A 19,373-nucleotide genomic window follows, 5' to 3' on the forward strand; every position below is an offset into this window, starting at 1 on the left:
CGGACCAATGAACTAAATAAAAAGACATGTAATATATCCTAAATCACAGGACTTCATGTTAGTGTATAGACCTCATCTCAAATCAATGACGAAAGAATATTTAATTGAGAGACTTCAACATGTGGGTAGACATCTGGACAAAATAATTTGGATACATTCCACACAGAATAAACTCCAAAGGATCAATGATATAAACTTTCTAAATAAAGCTGTAGCAGCACTAGAAAATAACAGACTTATCTGTTTTATAACAGACTTCAAACATGTCTGTGGAAAAGCAAGCACTCTCCTACACTGCTGTTGAAAATGTTAACTGGTGCAGTCACAATGCAGAGTATTTAGCAATTATCTATTGGAATTACAAATGTGATTGCCCTTTAACACAAAAATTCCCCTTTTGAAAATTTATCCTACAGATTCTATACATTTCCACGAGTGTTGAGATAATGTAATTATAGTTATTAACTATAGTACTGTTTTTAATAGCAAAATATTAGAACCAATTCAAAAACCCATTGATAGAGTATATTCACATGAACTGTGGTACAGCCATAAGATGGTATATCTGTGGTCTTAGGCAAAAAAGAATAAACAGGATTTCCCATTGTGGCTAAAAGAGTTAAGAACCCAACATAGTGTCTGTGATGATGCAGGTTTAATCCCTGGCCTTGCTCAGTGGATTAAGAATCTGACAGAGACCTAGCTCTGAATTTCCATTGCCTAATGTACCTGACACATAGCAGGCATGGTGCACCGTATATATCTGTTAAACCATGAAAGCAATTATTTCCTACTCTTTATAAACTCAGTTTATGTTGAGCAGAAGTAGGACAAATCCAGACACACAGGTTAGAGATAGAATATGAACCCTTGAATATAGGAATGTTATAATCAGGAGAAACCCTAAGCAGATGAGAGGAAAAAAAGGTATCTTTATTGCCATTAACGTGTAACTGAAATTTAGAATAAACATTTTATGTAGTGATATGGAAAGACCTCCAATACAATTACTATACCAAAATATAAAACAGGAAAACAGGATCTATAATACACTACTATTTTTTTTTTCCTTCAACTGTGAATGTAGGCAAAAAAGCCCAGTGACGTTGCCAGTGGAGAGCAGATATTTTAATCACAGGAAGATGTTTCAAATCTCAAAATTCTGTTTATGCTCAATAATACTAAGACTGCTATTAGATCTGCCATTAGATCTTTTTTAATTTTGTTTTGTGTTGTTTATCTTTTGGCCACCCTGTGGCATATGGAGCTCCCCGTCCAGGGTTCAGATGCAACCTATGCAGAAGCCATGGCAATGCTGGATCCTTTAACCTATCCACTGTGCACAGCCAGCATCAAACCTGCATCCCGGCGCTGCAGAGACATCATTAATCCCGCTGCGCCAGAGGAGGAACTCCAGATCTGCTATTAGATCTTATTTAATGTGTTAGCAGGTAAAATTTTACATGGCTATATTTAATATCTTGATAACTATATTTCACTATAACTAATTTATTTTGCATCTTATCTTCAGCACTTGAAAACACTCTGAGAAGGGCTCTGTGGGTGAATTATCAACAGGTTGAAGAGAAGTGGGAGAAAGAACGAGAGTCAAAGCAATCACCTCAGAAGATTAAAGAATACTTTTATGCAGCTGCTAAGACAGCAAGGGATGCTTTATCCAGTAAGAAATGAAAGAAACAGAATGTGTACCTACTGATAGTCAAGAGAGCAGAAAGAATTCTTCAAACAGTCAGCTTTTACAGACAGATCTGTTTCTCTACCTTGGTGAGGCTGAATCAGCAAAGGCAAGCATTTATAATAGTAATAGATAACTCCAATGTATACAGCAGACCTCATTCACATATGTTTATAATTTATTTCAACCAATTACTCTGAGGTAAGTTTTTATTACCCCCACTTTACAGGTTAGACAAAGGAGAAACAAAGAGGTTAAGTACTTTGTCCAAGTCTCACACCTAGTAAGTGACAGGACCAAGATATGAACCCAGTTGGCCTGGCTCCACAATTCATGCCTTAACCCAATGTGCTGTACTAGCGATCATACGCCAATTTTGATAAACCCTCCAAAACAGGTGACTAATATTTAAGGAGCACCTAGGTACCAGGCACAGTTCTGGGGGCTAGAGATAAATAGATGACCGTGATAACATCTTTGCCTTCAAAGAATTCATACTTACAGGGGTAAAGATGGACAGTAAAAATGTACTAGGTCTGGAAATAACAGGTGCAATCAAGAAAAAGAAAGAAAGAGAGAAAATAAAGTAGGGCAGGGAGACAGAGAATCGCAGAGGGTGAGCTGGGGAGACACTCTAGGCTGAGGCTAGAATAGTGAGGAGGTAGCCATGGAAAACTGCAAACAGAAGAGCAGTGACTGAAAGGCCCAGTGACAGGGAAAAGCTTGGCAGGTTCAAGTGACAGAGAACAGTGAGGCTGAAGCTTTGCCAAGGAGGGGACATGCAGCAGACGGCCAGGCTAAGCTGCACAGGCAGCGGCGGGCTGCACTCCTTATGCTTGACCCTGAAAAGCACTCATCACGCCTCTGAATACACAGATACAGACTTATCTTCATGCGAAACTTGGCAATTTTCCACATAGAAAATGTCTGTGAAGAACCAATCAGAAATGAATGACCGAATTAGGAACACTATGAGAAGCACCATTTTAGTAAATGAGGCTTCATTTCCATGTCTTAATTATAATCCTCTTTAAATTATTTAGGGACAATAACTTTGAAAGCGTAGCTTTAAATTTATGCAAATAGCACATTTAAATCACTATTTTAACTGTAATCACTTAAAGCCATTTTAAATGATTATGGCAATGCTAGTCATAAATTCCTCTTTACATTCGCAATTATTACCACATCGACATCTCCCGAAAGGCCATCACTATTTTCATAGTTCCAAAATCTAAGACGTTACCTGAGATACAGCAGGCACTTAAGACATATCTGTAGAAACAAACATTTTTGTAACATAATAGAATACCTGATTTTTTCCCCCATATACCCTTGAGTAATTCTTTATCTTTTTTCTCTAATATTCTTAAGTTATGGTAGTTTAGGGACTTGTCTGAGATATAGTTACATGAATTTTTGTTTCCTTTCAATGATGAAAAATAAAATGTTTAGGCATTCTTAATTACATAATGTGCTAATATATTACAATTACTTTTTTTTTTTTTTTTTTTTTTTTTTTTTTTTGCTGCTCCGGAAGCATATGGGAGTTCCCTGGCCAAGGATCAAACTTGAGCCAGAGCTGCAACCTACATAACAGTTGCAGAACCGCCAGATCCTTAACCCACTACACTGGGCCAGGGATCTAACACATGCCACCACAGAGCCAATGCTGGATACTTAACCCACTGTGTCACAGCAGGAACTCCAGGATTATACTTTTTTCTCTTTTTTTTTTTGTCTTTTTAGGGCCGCACCTGGAGCATATGGAGGTTTCCAGGCTAGGGATCGAATCAGAGCTGTAGCCTCCAACCTACATCACAGCCACAGCAATGCCAGATCCAAGCCACATCTGTGACCTATGCCACAGCTCATGGCAACACCGGATCCTTAACCCACTAAGCAAGGCCAGGGATCGAACCCACATCCTCACGGATACCAGTCAGGTTTGCTACCACTGAGCCACAACGGGAACTCCCCAAGATTACACATTTTTAAAAGGCTTAAAAATGAAGGAAATTCCATCGGATATACTGATATCCTAGTCTATAAAACAGAAAAGCTGTGTATAAAGAATCCATCTATTTCTTGCACAGTTTTCTAGTACACTATACTTTAGCATATTTCATTAATTCTACCAGTACTTATTTTCCAAAAACAACTACAAGTCACTTATTTTCAACATATACTAAAATTCCAGCTTTCTTTGCCTCCCCAGAAAAATGATTAACTCTACTTAGAAGTAACAAAGACTATTTTTGAAACCTGAGCAAATGGACCCATGGAAGAAAATCACTTACTGCCTTTTTTAAAAAGCATGCTGAAGAGGGGAAATGTGATCATATGCTGGTAAAAGATACAAATAGACATGAGGCAGCTTAGTACTCATCACAAAACTATTTTGAACAATGGCACACTTTTCCCAAAAAAAAAAAAAAGACTTAAAATATCTATACCTTGGAAATTTATTTTATATTCCTTTTGAATCAAAATCTAACGATGAGGTACTTCAAAGATAATGTTGCAATAAACCCACACATGGGTCCAACCTGCAGTCTCATGTGAAAGGTGAACATAGTGGTATCCAGAGTCCATCAGCACCTCCTTTTGAGTCATGCTAGAACCCTTTAGCCTGCAAATAATATTGTCTTTCCTGTAACTCAAAGGCCTTTCCTTCAACAAAACGCCATGCTATAAACTAGTAAGTTCTAAGAAACAATAATTTGTTTTCCAAGGGGTTTGCCCATATACATCAATGAAGGACTTAAAAGTATTTTGCTTCCATCGATTTTTGTACAAGCTACCCTATTGCAGAGGAATTTCTGTTCAAATAATAAAAATATTAAAGCTTTGCCTCAAGGCTCCTAAGGAAGCACATAATCTTTTTCCAACTTGGAAAGGAACCTGGTAAGGCATTGGAGGAATTAACAAAACAGGTGGTTCATAGAATTATATTTAGATCATGCCATATTTTTAGTAACCTATCTGCTGAGGGGCACTGCAATTTGATTCAAGAGAAATGCCAATCAAATTCCAAACTCTTTCTTTTGACAACCATTAAATGCAGCATAACTAGTTTTCACTTGGGCGAGGGGTTCCTGATTACATGGAGCAATGATCTTCTGTTTGCCAAGGTGTTTTGAAAGGCAGTAAGTGATTATATAACTGGTTCCAATTTAATCTCATAGGCCCAAAATTTTTACATTTAGAGGGTTTTCATATAATTGTTTTTCCAAAATGTTCTTATTTCAGCATCGTGACATGAATTCATATATATATATATATTTATTTCTAAATACATGGCAAATACATGCACTGTAGCTACAAATAATAATGCACTCTGAGATTCTATTAAAGGGTAAAAACAACAGGCACAAAATATAAACCATTTAGGACTCTTTTTCCAAATCACATTTTACAGTTATCACATTAGCAACTAGCAACACTGGTAACTAGGGAACTAGTCCAAACTTAGATACTATTGAACAAGACAATTACTGCCAATACTGCGAATTTATTTTAGTAACAAATTGCTCCCAACTATTAATAAAATTGGCTTGTCATTTAAGGAATGGATCACTGGTAATTACTACCATGAAGATGAAAATGTTTAGTTTTTCAATCTTTAATCATAAGTCATATGAGAATAAGTTTGACACCATTTATAATAAGAAAGCCTGAGTAGGCATCCTACGTTTGCACTCATGGAATCTTGGGCAAGCTACTTCATATTTCAAACCTCAGTTCCATGACTTGTAAAACAAAACAGAACTAATTCCACCTACCTAATTTCCTGAAAAAGGCAATGTGTGTAAAAATGATGTCAATAACTGTCTTGTTGTTGGCTCTGTTTTTGTTTTCATTTTTTGGCCACACCTATGGCATGTGAAAGTTCTCAGGCTGGGGATGGAACCCACACTACAGCAGCGACCTAAGTCACAGCAGTGACAATGCCAGATCCTTAACTCTATGCCACAGTAGAACTCTAATAACTGTTTTGAAGTTGAGTATATTTTGACAATAGGATGAAAAATTCTCCACTAAAAACACAGATGTTATGGCCATCTTTTTCATAAGTATTATGTAATAAAAGATCAGGAAGACTAACTCTGAGATTCATTTTTATATGGGGTACTCTGTTCAAGGTAAAAGATTTTTTCTCCTGCCAATTTCTCATTGTAACAGCACTGACCGTGCCTAGGAAATAGGATATCATACATAAGCATATAGTGAATGAATGAATCAGTGATGTGAAGAAAATGGAATTGGCTCCAGAAGCCTAAAGCAGAAGAGTCATTGTAAAGTTTTTGAAAAGATAAGTGGTCCCCTCTCCAGCAGCATTCTTTATTGCCCATTCCATAGGACAACTACAAATCACCAGTGTAAATGTGAGCAGAAACACTGCTGACACTCACCTAAACAGACTCTACTCTCCCATCACGTCCTTGCCCATGAGGATCGAGATAACGAGACAGACTCAGGACTCACCTACCCAAGATTTATGAAGTCAAATATCTCAGCTACACAAGTAATGTCCCAGCAACATCACTACAAGGAGTAAATTCTATAACATTTCTCTTCCTGAAGGCACAGAGATGGTTTGAAGTCATATGAACTCGCTAAAAGTGCACAGAGCTGTCAAAGAAAGGGCCACATTCTTGTGGGGTCTGAGTATTCGTTCTTAAGCCAGCTTCTCCATCCTCTTACTAAAATGAAGCGACGACTGTGGCTAAGCAATATTACAAAGCAGCAGTCATCAAGACAGTGTGGTACTAGTACCAAAACAGACAGACAGACCAATGGAACAGAATAGAGAATGCAGAAATAAACCCTGACAGCTATGGTGAATTAATCTTTGACAAAGGAGGCAAGAACATAAAATGGGAAAAAGTCTTTTCAGCAAGCATTGCTAGGAAACCTGGACAGCTGCACACAAATCAATGAAACCAGAACACACCCTCACACCATGCACAAAAATAAACTCAAAATGGCTGAAAGACTTAAATATAAGACAAGACACCATCAAACTCCTGGAAGAGAATATAGGTAAAATATTCTCCGATATCAACCTCACAAATGTGTTCTCAGGTCAGTCTCCCAAAGCAATAGAAATAAAAGCAAAAATAAACCAATGGGACCTAATCAAACTGATAACCTTTGCACAGCAAAGGAAACCAAAAAGAAAACAAAAAGAATCTTACAGAATGAGAGAAAATAGTTTCAAACAATGCAACTGATAAGGGCTTAATCTCTAAAATATACAAACAACTTACACAACTCAACAGCAAAAAAGCCAATAACCCAACTGAAAAATGGGGAAAAGACCTGAATAGACATTTCTCCAAGGAAGATATACAGATGGCCAACAAGCACATGCAAAAATGCTCAACATCACTGATTATTAGAGAAATGCAAATCAAAACTACCATGAGATACCACCTCACACCAGCCAGAAGGGCCATCATTAATAAGGCCACAAATAACAAATGCTGGGGGGGTATGGAGAAAAGGGAACCCTCCTGCACTGTTGGTGGGAATGTAAGCTGGTACAACCACTATGGAGAACAGTATGGAGGTACCTTAGAAAACTATGCATAGAACTACCATATGACCCAGCAATCCCACTCTTGGGCATATGTCCAGACAAAACTTTCCTTGAAAAAGACACATGCACCCACATGTTCACTGCAGCTCTATTCACAATAGCCAAGACATGGAAACAACCCAAATGTCCATCTACAGATGATTAGATTAGGAAGATGTGTTATATATACACAATGGAATACTACACAGCCATAAAAAAGAACAAAATAATGCCATCTGCAGCAATGTGGAACTAGAGACTCTCATCCTGAGTGAAGTAAGTCAGAAAGAGAAAGACAAATACCATATGGTATCACTTATATCTGATATCTAACATACAGCACAAATGAACCTTTCCACAGAAAAGAAAATCATGGACTTGGAGAATAGACTTGTGGTTGCCTGGGGAGAAGGAGAGGGGAGGGAGTGGGATGGATTGGGAGCTTGGGGTTAATGGATGCAAACTATTGCTTTTGGAATGGATTAACAATGAGATCCTGCTGTGTAGCGTTGAGAACTATGTCTAGTTTCTTATGACAGAGCATGATAATGGGAGAAAAAACAATGTATACATGTGTGTGTAACTGAGTCCCCATGCCGTACAGTGGGAAAGAAAATTGTGTTGGGGAAATAAAAATAAGTAAATAAATAAATAAATAAATAAAATGAAGTGACGGACAAGGGGTTAATCTCCAAAATATATCAACAACTCAAGCAGCTCAATATCACAAAAACAAATAAGCCAATAAAATAATGAGCAGCTCTATATAGACATTTCTCCACAAGAGACATACAGATGGCCAACAAGCATGAAAAGACGTTTAACATTGTTAATTATTAGAGAAATGCAAATAAAAACTACTGTGAAGTTCCACCTTACACCAGCCAGGATGGCCATCATTAAGAAGTGTGCAAACAATAAATGCTGCAGAGGGTGTAGAAAAAAGCAAACCCTCTTACACTGTTAGTGCGAATGTAAATTGGTATAACCACCATGGAGAACAGTATGGAGGTTCCTTAAAAAACTAAAAATAGAACTACCATATGATCCAGCAGTCCCATTCCTGGGCATCTATCTGAACAAAACCGTAATCCAAAAAGATATATGCACCCCAATGTTCACTGCAGCACTATTTCAATAGCCCAGACATGGAAACAACCTAAATTTCCATTGACAGAAGAATGGGTAAAGAAGACATGGTTCATATATACAATAGAATATTACTCATTCATTAAAAAAAAGAATGAAATGATGCCATTTGCAGGTATGGATGGACCCAGAAATTATCATACTAAGTGAAGTTAGTCAGAAAGTGAAAGACGAACATCACATGAATATGTGGAATCTAAAAAAAAGGATACGAATGAACTTATTTGCCAAACAGAAACATACTCATAGACTTTGAAAAAAAGACTTAAGGTTACCAAGGGAGACAGGTGGGAGAGGGGGATGGAATGGAGGGTTGATATTGGCATATGCACACTAAGATATATGGAATGACTGACCAATGGAGACCTGCTTTATAGCAAAGGGAACTCTACCCAATATTCTGTGATAATCTTCATGGGAAAATAATCTGAAAGAGAATAGATGTGTGTACATCATAACTGAATCATTTTGTTGCAGAGCAGTGTAAGTCAACTATACTTCAATAACACTTTAAAAAATGAAAAAAAAATCATTAAGAACTATTCTGTAGGTATACAAGGGAACAATACTCATGATAGATTGTCAAAATGTGATAAAGCAATCACTCAACAAAGACATATATAATATCTAGAGGGACACATACCATACACCTGCCCAACCATCTGTCCTATTTACAGCATATAGTTTCCTGGTTTCTCTTTTAATTTCTTTATAGTTATTTTGACATATTATACCCTTCCATTATTATTTAGGCAAATAGTAACTTTTTCACTTGTTATGCCTCTCTCTGTATTTTTTCCTAAAGATTACGTTATAATTTTGTTTTACTGCTTTAACACAGTTAAAATTGGTTTGAATCCTGTTTACCAGTAAGATGAGAATCTGATATTTTGTTTTTCCTCATAGAAGAGTCTTGCCATTCACAGATTTAACATAAATTCCCTTATGAACTATCAGAGGAAACTAACTTGAAGCAATTATCAAAACTTGATCTGTCACCAGAAGTCAACTAAGTTTTGGAGAGATTATATCATCAGAGAAACATGAGCCTGGACTAAAGAAGCCTTGACTGCTTTTGCTGAATAACCTACAGAGCCTCAGAATGATGCCAGCATTCTTGATGCTTCCTCCTCTCCCCCAAGACAACATGCTCCCCAGAATCTATATCAGATGTAGTCATGGAAGAGGCGAGGCAAGACCCTCCCAGAGAGCAGAATCAGGGTCCTGGGGACTGGACTTCCCAGAAAGATGAATCAAGGAGAGCAATCAAGAACTCTCCTGCTGGGGTAGTCAGTCCCCACAATCCTTCCCAGAAGAAGTTCCAAAGCTGCTATAAATCAGAGACTACTAGGTACCCCTCCTCTTTCTGCAAGAAGATGAGGATCGTAGTCATGCTGTATATTGGGTTGGGGAGGTGCAGATAATCAGCCTGTTAATTCATTCATCATTAACCACAAAGAATCATTTCTGGACTTTATCTGCATTACTCAGATATCCTGGACATGAGCAGGAACAGTGCCCCTGCAGGGTTCTCTCCTTGTAGACAAGATGAGCATGTTTGACGTACAGGAAGAGAAGAGCAATGGGATATTTGGTGAATAGGAAAACTTATGGTCAAAAGCTGTTGGTGATCACAAGTAATCTACTCTCCTCTTCCTCCGGGGCATAACACTGCCCTCCTTTTCTGGCCCTTTGCGTCTAGGCAGAGCCAGGCAACTAGTTTTCATCAATAAAATGTAATGGAAGTGGTGTGTGTCACATTTGGACTGGGACAGTCAAGAGTTGGTATGCCTTCTCCACGTGATCAGTCTGGCAATAAAGCAGTTATGTAGCTCATGAATACTTTTAATTATAGATTTAATGCTGTGGTAAGGACATTATTATACCAGCATTATCTAACAGTGGCTTGTACATAATGAATAACTGATAAGTATTTGTTGAAATAGAATGATCTGTTTCTTCCTCTGAACATTAATATGAATCAGCTTTATTAAAATTATTTTACAAAAACAGCAGTGATAAGCTAAACAGAAATAAAAACAAGTAACAAGGATACAGTGTAAACGAAGTAATAAATGGAGCACATAGATATCTGAAAAAGATTTAATCTATACAAAATCTTTTAAATATATTCAATACTTCAACTAAAATTCATAAAATAATGTCCTTGAATTTGCATTGAATTCTAGAGAACAGCTAGCCTAATTATATGAAACATATTGGTAAAACTTGCTTTAGCTCATTCATACATGCATTGAGCCTTTCTGTATGCCATATTGAGTGCTAAAGTAAGTACAACTATCATTCCCTTCCTTAAAATCTATAAATGATAGAAATGTGAACAATTAATCACAATTCAGTCTATGATACATCAAAAGTCTAGTGGTGGAATAAAGGTAGAGTGGTCAGCTCTCTCTGGAAGAGATCAAGGCAAAGAAAGCAAGGCTCTGAATGGATTTGGAAAGATGCGTAGGAGTTTATAGGAAAGAACATTCTAGACAAAGAGAAAAATAAATATAAATTCAATTATGAAAGACTAAAGTAAACCTATGACAGAATCAAACATATGTTTCTAGAATAAGTATCTCTTTCTTGGCACCTCCCCCTGTTATTAACATTCCTGGTTAATGTCTATAGGTTCACTCAGTCATTTAAGTCAGAGTCATCAGAAATATTTTAGTCCTATTTTCTTCTGGTCCAAAAGTCTAATGGGTCTCCTACAAGGCTGTTTAACTTCAGTACTATTGACATCTTGATAATTCTTTGTTGTAGGAGGCTGTTGCGTGCATCACGGAATGTTTAGCAACATCCCTGGTCTCTACCTACTAGATTCCAGTAGCTTCCCCTGACCCCTATGAATGCCATAAGAGTCCTCAGGAGTTCCTTCATGGTGCAACAGGTTACGGATCTGGCATTGTCATTGCAGTAGTTTGGGTGGCTGCTGTGACATGGGTTCAATCCCTGGCCCCAAAACTTCCTCATGCCATGGATGCAGCCAAAAAGAAAAAAAAAAAAGAAAGAAAAAGAGAAAGAAAGAAAAGAAAAATGAAACAAAAGAGTCCCTAGACACTTGTCAAATATCCTTTGAGGGACAAAACTGCCCCCAATTGAGAACCACTCGTCAACAGAGTGCACTTTCCATAGGCTGCCACTGCAACCACATTACTTCAAGCAGCTCCTCCTCTTCACCCATACAATGGGCTTCCTTGATGTAACAGTGGTCTCCTCCGTGGCCCCCTGCCTCCCCTGCACACTTCACAATGCTGCATAAGGAGAGACCCCTCCTAACGCATCAAAATAACCTACGGTCGAAAGTATAGGCCCTCACTCCTTCACGATGCCTTCCAGGCCTTAATCTGACTTCAATCTTACCTTTCACCCTCACCCCCCAATCCAACCTATCTTCACCTGTAGAGACGCACTGAATTTTCAAGCTCCTTATGTCCATGCATCTCTGAAAGTCCAGTTGAGAAGCCTCCTCCAGCCCAGGTCTCATGCCACTCATACTCACTTCTTTCTCAAAATTCACCCAGCATTCTTTGTGCTCCTCTGTTAATGGCATTTCACAGACTATTTTCATTAAGTGTGTATGTTTGTCTAGTTGCACTGTGTGATGGGCCTGAGAATGCTGAGCACAACTGGCCAAGGGCCCTAACTTTGGGCTTTGAAATCCATCAGTTTGTTTGTGCCCCAGGCATATCTCCTAGGTACTATTCCAGCCAGTAACTGAGTGTGACAAGGATATGAAGAGGAAATTCATTCTGTGAGGCAAGGGTCCCTTCTCCCAGGTAAATGTGGCTTGAGATGGGCTCTGCTGAACCTTGTTTAGACTGCCCAGCAGTCTAAGATGCTTCCATCCAACATTTTCATCCTCTCTTCACCTGCTCTCTCCTTTTTCCCTAACACAGGCACTACCCCTAAACAAACTTTCTACATGTTTAATCCCATCTTGCCATCTGCTTCTTGGAGGACCTAAGCTAACACTCCAGTGTTAAATATAGAGGCATAAAAAATTCTCCCTAGTGTTGTTTGAGGACTTAACTGAGTAGAGGAATAACTAAAAGGGACCCTTATGAATTTTTCAAACAAAAACATATGAATACAGAATGCTATGTGTAATGATGTGAGGCTACAGGACTTCCAGGCAAATAGTAAAGTTTAGAAAATAAAACTCAAGTTTCCCAAGAAGACAAAAACCAGTGAAGACGCTATTGATAGTTTCCATACAGTTACTTCCTGTTTGAACCAGAAGTTGCTAGAGCCCCTCAATGCCCAGTCATCAGAGGGCATTAGTGTCTGACATGCTGCAGAATGGTTCATAGGAAAAACTTCAAAAAAGTACACACCGCCCCTGCAAGCTACTCCGTGAGAATACTGTATAAACCAGATGCAATGTCTGGTCTTATGACATCTGGAAACTGTTTCTTTCAACCAAAAAGACTGCATTGCTTCAAATCCCACCAAGAAACAGTGAAGTTAATTGTCTAGGCAGTCAGGTTAGTCCCCGAGGGCCTTTGGAAAAAGGGAACCCACCAGGTGATGCAAGAGAGCTCATAGAGGCATGGGGGTTGTGGGGAATAGCCTCTGTACCATTTACACAGGCTATCCTCACAAGTACATGCCCAAAATATTACAACTTATGAAATATCAACCTCTACTTTGGCAAGAGTGTATTAACCTTATGAGAAGATAGAGAATTTGACCATAAAAACAAAGTTTAGAGTTGAATAGAGGAATAATAAGGCCTGATAACTCTATATTCTGTGGTAGTTTATCAATGGACTAAGAACAGTTCGACTTGTCATTACATCACTTATAAGTAATTTTATGATTTGGTTCTATCTTCATCTCTCCTGTAGATTTTAGAAATGTAAAAATAAATAATCAGAAATATTTGAAATAATCAGAAATATGTGAATTATGTGATAAATACTTACATTTCCTAGAAAGAAAAATTATAGGGAAGGAAAGATTAGAAAAGCAAAATTTATACCCACATGAAACAAAGAAAATTTCTGGCAGACTCTTAGCCCCTTCTGGTTCATGGGCCCAAAGCACTTAGAAACTAAACAATACAAGTTATGATTCAGTGGTTTCATGAGAGAGAAAAACATGTAAACACTAAGATTCTAGAAGGAAGAAACTAACCGTATAGACATTAAAATGTTAATTCATATGTTTGAGGTTAATGCAACATGGGCAACTACATGGAACCAATAAACACGTTGTGGTGTCAATTTATTTTAATTGTTGTATGTACAGAAATATTTAGAAAATATTATGCTTTGTAGTCCCTTCCTCTAACAGTTACAGTCCTCAGAATCCATCAGAAATGGAAGGATGGATGCTACATCAAGTGGGAAAATGGAAGAGAAACAGGTCAACTGAATGAGATGTGAAAGGGGAACTCATTGGATTGGGGGAGGAAAAGAGCACTGGAGGCAACGGGAAACTGTTGGCAAGATGCACGTGCCCTGACTTCACTGAGTTAAGGTCCTAGAGACAGAAGGCATATTAGAAGGTTTAGGAGGACTGTCAAGAGAAGTGCTTCAGCTTCAATGGGATTCAGAGAAGGGACCTCTGAAAGCTCCCCCGAGTCCCCCCACACACACACTGAATTGAGAGGTGTGGCAGAGTTTGTCAAAGGGAGGAAGCAAGTTCCCCTTGACTTATGTGTGCCATGGAGCATCTCAGACCCTTACAGGGGTTTGGACGATTACTACTGCCAGTGTGATTTCGCATCACCACAACACCTTACATGGGGAGGGCACTGCAGCAGGAGTTGAGTGACCCTGTGCTGAGGGCTGCACAATGCATCAGCCAGACCAGAAGTCAAACAGGTGTTGCCGCCAGAACTCAGAGGGATAGGCAGCACCAGAGAGAGCTCAGGAGAGAAGGAGGCAGTGAACCCCAATCAAGCAAAGAAAAACCACAAATTCTCAGACCCAGGATTCAGCCACTGGTGCCAGAAAAATGCAGAGACTAAGGCACAAAAGATGTCAAAGCCTAGAGGAACTGGAGGACGATACAATTCCCCCATCTTCCTAGCACACAATACAAAGGCCTCAGAACACTTTATGGCCCTGTATGAGTTCAGTTTTCATCAATGGTCAACATCTGCCTGACTCCCCCAAACACGGAAGGCAATGAACATTAACAGGAAAAAAAAAAAAATGAGGAAATCACACACTCATTCAATATATTCAAGAAAAGCATTTGATTAAATACAACATCTATTCATGATTAAAAGCAAAACTCAAAGCAAAGAACAACTAGAAAAAGAGAACTTCCATGAGACTGGCTCTAAAAATCCTTCAGTAAATCTCAACGTTAGTGTTGAGTGGATGGACACAGATCAAAGCTGGATCATTACAGCTGCACGTGCCAAGTCACAGAGACAAGATGGGAAGCAGGAGCAGGGCTGGAGGTTAGCATGATTGACATCGGGGCATTGTATCATGGTGGATCTGCAAAAGCTCAGCTGATCCAGGCTGTGGGTAACACAACTTTATCTGGATCTAAAGACTAATCTGAGACTAAAAAGAGGAATCTGCACTAATAACTAATGGACTCTAAAACCAACCAGAAGTTCTGCTATTTGATGAAACTTCTGTTCTCAAGGGTGTTAATCATAGAGCTGAGATAGAAATAAAACAATCATAAATATATAGGTATTATTTGTTATAGTGCCAATATCAAAAGTAAGAAAAATCAAAGAAATGTCATTAATTTCATTGGTGATTTAGACTTATAATTGGCTATGATCACACTTCTAAAAGATTTTTAGATCCTGATACCTCTGGTTATTTATGGTATTACTGGGAATTTTCTATCTCTGCCATGACTGATGTTCTCCAGGAAGCTTTGCAGACACAAAGCAAGTGAGATAAAGCTGAATTACACAGGTACAAAAATAAGTTTTTAGATGTCAATCAAATTCAACTCTCATAATATCACTAAGTCTATCAAAAGCAAAGTTCAATTAATCATATTAATAGTGCATGATAACTAGACAATTATATCCAAATTGACACAGTGATCGGAAAGGATGAATTCCTGTTAAGATTTACACACATTTTTAATTGTTTTCTGATTTCAAAAAGGGAATACTGAGTAAAACATTATGAATCAACATGAGCAGAAATATCACTCCTAATAATGCTTCCCATCTGGATTTTTTTTTTTCCGTACCTTCAATTCTAAATCAAGAAAACATAATAACCATGACAAATTTGTGGCAGTAAATCTAGGATTTTCTATACAAACTAAACATTTTGAAAGGTTCTAGAAAAGAGAATATTTTTTCTTTCCTTTGATGTGTAGATAGCTGTGTAAATATTAGTGTTTCTGCCATACTGATGTTGCAAGCATTTTTACATTCACCTACAGAAGAAAAGAAAATTTTCCAAGGCATTCCATCTGTATATACATAGATAGCTCAAGATAACAACATGAAAAAGTGCAGACTTTCCAAATTTACTTAGTAATGACCAATACTCACACCCTGGAAGACCTATCAATTAACCTGAAAGGAAGTATTACTTTTGGCCTAGAGAGAACTGCTATCACTTTTTTAGTTAATCAAGGAATAAACAATGTTGATGTTCTGAAACTCTTCTAAATTTGCCTAACAAAAGCCAAAATACTTGGAAAGAACCCCAAAGCCGAATTCTTAGTTGTTTCTTCTTGAACATGTATTTATTTACCAGAGGAGTTAATGATGAAGTGAGTTGGCATCTGTCGTTACAAAAGAGTTCTCGGCCAGGGGTTCCATGAACTTGAATGGGAAAGGGTTACATCTTTATTTTCACTAACCTCTCATACTTAATAGTTCTTTCGATCATGATTGTAGGTAAAACCACGGTCACCAAAAACACTGTGACTTTGTTAGCAATAAAATAATAGCTATTTCAACTCAAATGTGATACAAAATTATCTGGATGTTTACACTCATTACCACTGCAAAATATAGAAGTAAGCAGACCCCTCCCCAAGGGATATTACTTAATGCATTAATAAACTACGATGTCTTGTGACACCACAAATTCTAATACTTGTAACATTTTGATTACTATTAGTATTTTAAAGGAAGCCAATCAAATAACATATATATTATTTTACACATTTAAAATTATGCTGGAGAAGAGGTCCAGGGTTTCCCCTAGAATGCTGAAAAGTTCATTGCAAAAAGAAAAAATAAATTAAAACCTCTATTTTAGAGGAAGAGAAATAAAACACATAAAATATCATTTCCTCTCTCTGCAATGAGGTTTTTGCAAAATCCCCATCTTTCACTCTTGTCACTCTAATGGTCATTTCTCATTTGCAAGTACAGGATCTTTGTAGATGCTCTATATTTTTAAGTGCAATGCATTTTAAACAGGCAGATTCAACCTCTTCCCTGCCTGTACTTCAGAGATGAAAGGCCATCCCCAGACTAGCAAAAAAAATAACAAAAACAAAAACAAAAATCTTCTTTCTCTAACATTTTCATTTTACGTATATTCATTCTCTTTTTCTCCCATCATTCTAAATTCAAGGAACAACTTTAAGTAAATTGAGAGGAGTTTGCCTCAATACATGGTCCAGAATGGGTGTGTCTGATTGAAAGACCTTGCCCTTCTGCTAGAATCCACACTTCACGTGTAGCAGAGGGCCATGCCCTGCCTCCTTGACTTGCTCAGCATCTGACACTTTCAAGAGCCTCTTAGCTTTGCACAGAAGGGTCAACTTTGCCCAGCAGGGAGAAAATGCTGATCTTTCAAAGCCCTCTGGCCACCGCACGGAGTGGCCTCTGGTTTGGGTTCACCTTGGTGTTAATCCCTCTGACGGTCCACTCTGATCTCTTGGGTCGCCAACCGCCCACTCAGGAAAACCCAATGCCCGGCTCCCTGAATGAGCGAGGCTGGATCCCAAGAAAATGCCAAGAGGCCGGAGGGTGCTTACCAGGCCTCCACAGATGCTGAAGACGGCTGTGTTATCCTCCCGAGCATTGACCTGGCCTCGGTAGAAGCAGTGGCGCAGGTCTGGGGGTACCGCGCTTCGATCCTCCGCCTGGCGCGCAGGGGCTCCCAAGTGCACCTCGGTGTAGCCAGCAGCCAGGAAGGCCGCATCGGCGCTCAGGTTCAGCTGGAAGAGCTGCCCATAGGCGCGGATTCGGTAGTGGGTCCTGAACGGCGTGGGCTCCGGCGCCTCAGAGCTGCGCTTCCTCCGGCTGAAGTGGTGGCTCTGCGGGAACACTTCGCCAAACTCATTGACCCGCGCGGGGGTCACCACTTCGTAGGAGGCCAGTGTCCTCACCAGGGCTTCTGCAACCACAGAGATAAGGCCGTTGAGCCCCCACCGGTTTCCAACTCCCCAGACCCGAACGTCTTCAACCAAACGTCCCCGCCAAAGGGCCGAGGCCTTGGGTCCCCAGACCCTTGGGCAGAGTGCGACAAATGGACACACGCTAGCGCGCCCGCGCGCACATACACACACACACACACGTGAGCTCTGTGAGTGTGTCTGCCTGCTTTCCCACACCCACGACTCGCTCCATCCTCCCCAAGCAGGGACCCTGCCACTCAAGGCCCTCAGCAACCACCTCCTTCCCGCATCCCTCTTCTGTCCATTGCCGCCAACTCGTGCCCCGCGGGCGCCCACGCCACGCTGCCCCAGGCGTCCCCACCGCGTGGTCCGCGGAGGGAGACTTGTCCCCCGAGCGCGCGATTCCTCCAATCCCAGAGCAGCCGCAACCCCTGTGGATGCTTGGGGCTGACTGATTCCGGGGAACCGAGAGCCCAGGCAGGGCAGGGTCCCCCAGCGGGTTGAGCCGCTCCCCAGCCTCCGTCCGCCGGTCCCACGCGGGCCTGCGCCCCACCTCTCTGCTGAAGGCGCCCCGCGGTGACCTTACCCTGCCTGGGATGCAAGTGAACTTCCCAAGACCTGGTGATGAAGAGCGAGAGCTGGTAGAGCAGCCCCGTCAGCCACTTGGCCACCCGCATGGTTCCTTCCACCGGGGGATCCCAACCCGGGTGGCCAAACCGAGCCGCCCGCCGCCCAGCCGGCTTCCCCGCGCTCCGCTGCCTCTGCTCCCTCTCGCCCGCCGCTCTCCGCGCCGGCAGTCTCGGCGCCTCAGCAGCCTCCAGAGCAGCAACCCCAGCCCCGGGCCGGCCCGTCGCGCCACGCCGCCAGCCTCCGGTCCCTGAGCCGCTGCTTCATCGCACTGCAGCCCCGCAGCCCCCGGCGCTTTCTCCGCAGCCTCGCTCCGCTTCCTGCGCCCGCACTGCCCTCAGAAGCCCTTTCCTCGGGTCCAGCCCAGCGCAAGGCAGCGACTCGACCTAGCAGGAACGGTGCCAATATAGCCACCCCCGGCCCGGAGAGCGCGGGGGAGAGCCCGCCCCTAGGGTCCGGGCCGGGCCAATCAGCAGGAGGCGCGGCCCCGGCTCGCCCTCCCGCTAGCGGCCCGCCCCCAGGCCCAGCCGCCAGCAGAGTGCGGTCCCCTCCCGCTGTGGGCGTGCAGCTTGGTAAGTAGCCCAAGGCCCAGCTGGATACCATCCCAGTACCCGTAAAACCCAGGACTGATACCAGTTGTGCGGCCGAGGTCCAGATAGGGGATAGGTGTGTGAGGTTTTAGTTCTTACAATGAAATGTCAAGCATAGCATGGAAAAGTCTCCGTTGTTTCTGTTACATGGCAATTTTATGCTTTTCAGACAAAAAGTAAGCTACAGGAAGTTCTTGTAGGTAGAGGATGCTACCAATGAAGCTTGATGGCCAGGTCTCATTTGCAAGGGCCCCTGTATACCCTAGGAGTTGTTCTGGGTGTTGTAGGAGTGGGAAGCAAAGCTGAGGTTGCAATCCGCAAACACTTCTGGGTGAGATTTCTGGCAATTGCCTGAAGAAATTTCCGGGGATTGGGGGCGGGGGGAGGATCTCAGTCTCCAAAGTTTCAGTACCTTACT

At 40.9% G+C, this 19,373-nt stretch overlaps 1 protein-coding gene across 4 annotated transcripts in view; it reads right to left on the reverse strand.

Annotated features, from left to right (window-relative positions):
• Positions 1–18,748, reverse strand: part of ADAMTS20 (ADAM metallopeptidase with thrombospondin type 1 motif 20) — a 170,606-nt gene extending 151,858 nt beyond the window's left edge. For 2 of the 4 annotated variants that reach the window (XM_021090846.1, XM_021090845.1), the window contains exons 1-2: positions 18,325–18,737; positions 17,376–17,737 (exon numbers count right to left, since the gene is read on the reverse strand). In XM_021090846.1, coding sequence (XP_020946505.1) covers positions 17,376–17,737; positions 18,325–18,415 — 453 coding nt within the window. In that variant the 5' untranslated portion in view covers positions 18,416–18,737. 4 annotated transcript variants of the gene reach the window in all.

The sequence above is a fragment of the Sus scrofa genome, chromosome 5 (assembly GCF_000003025.6).
Source record: "Sus scrofa isolate TJ Tabasco breed Duroc chromosome 5, Sscrofa11.1, whole genome shotgun sequence".
NCBI classification, from domain to species: domain Eukaryota; kingdom Metazoa; phylum Chordata; class Mammalia; order Artiodactyla; family Suidae; genus Sus; species Sus scrofa.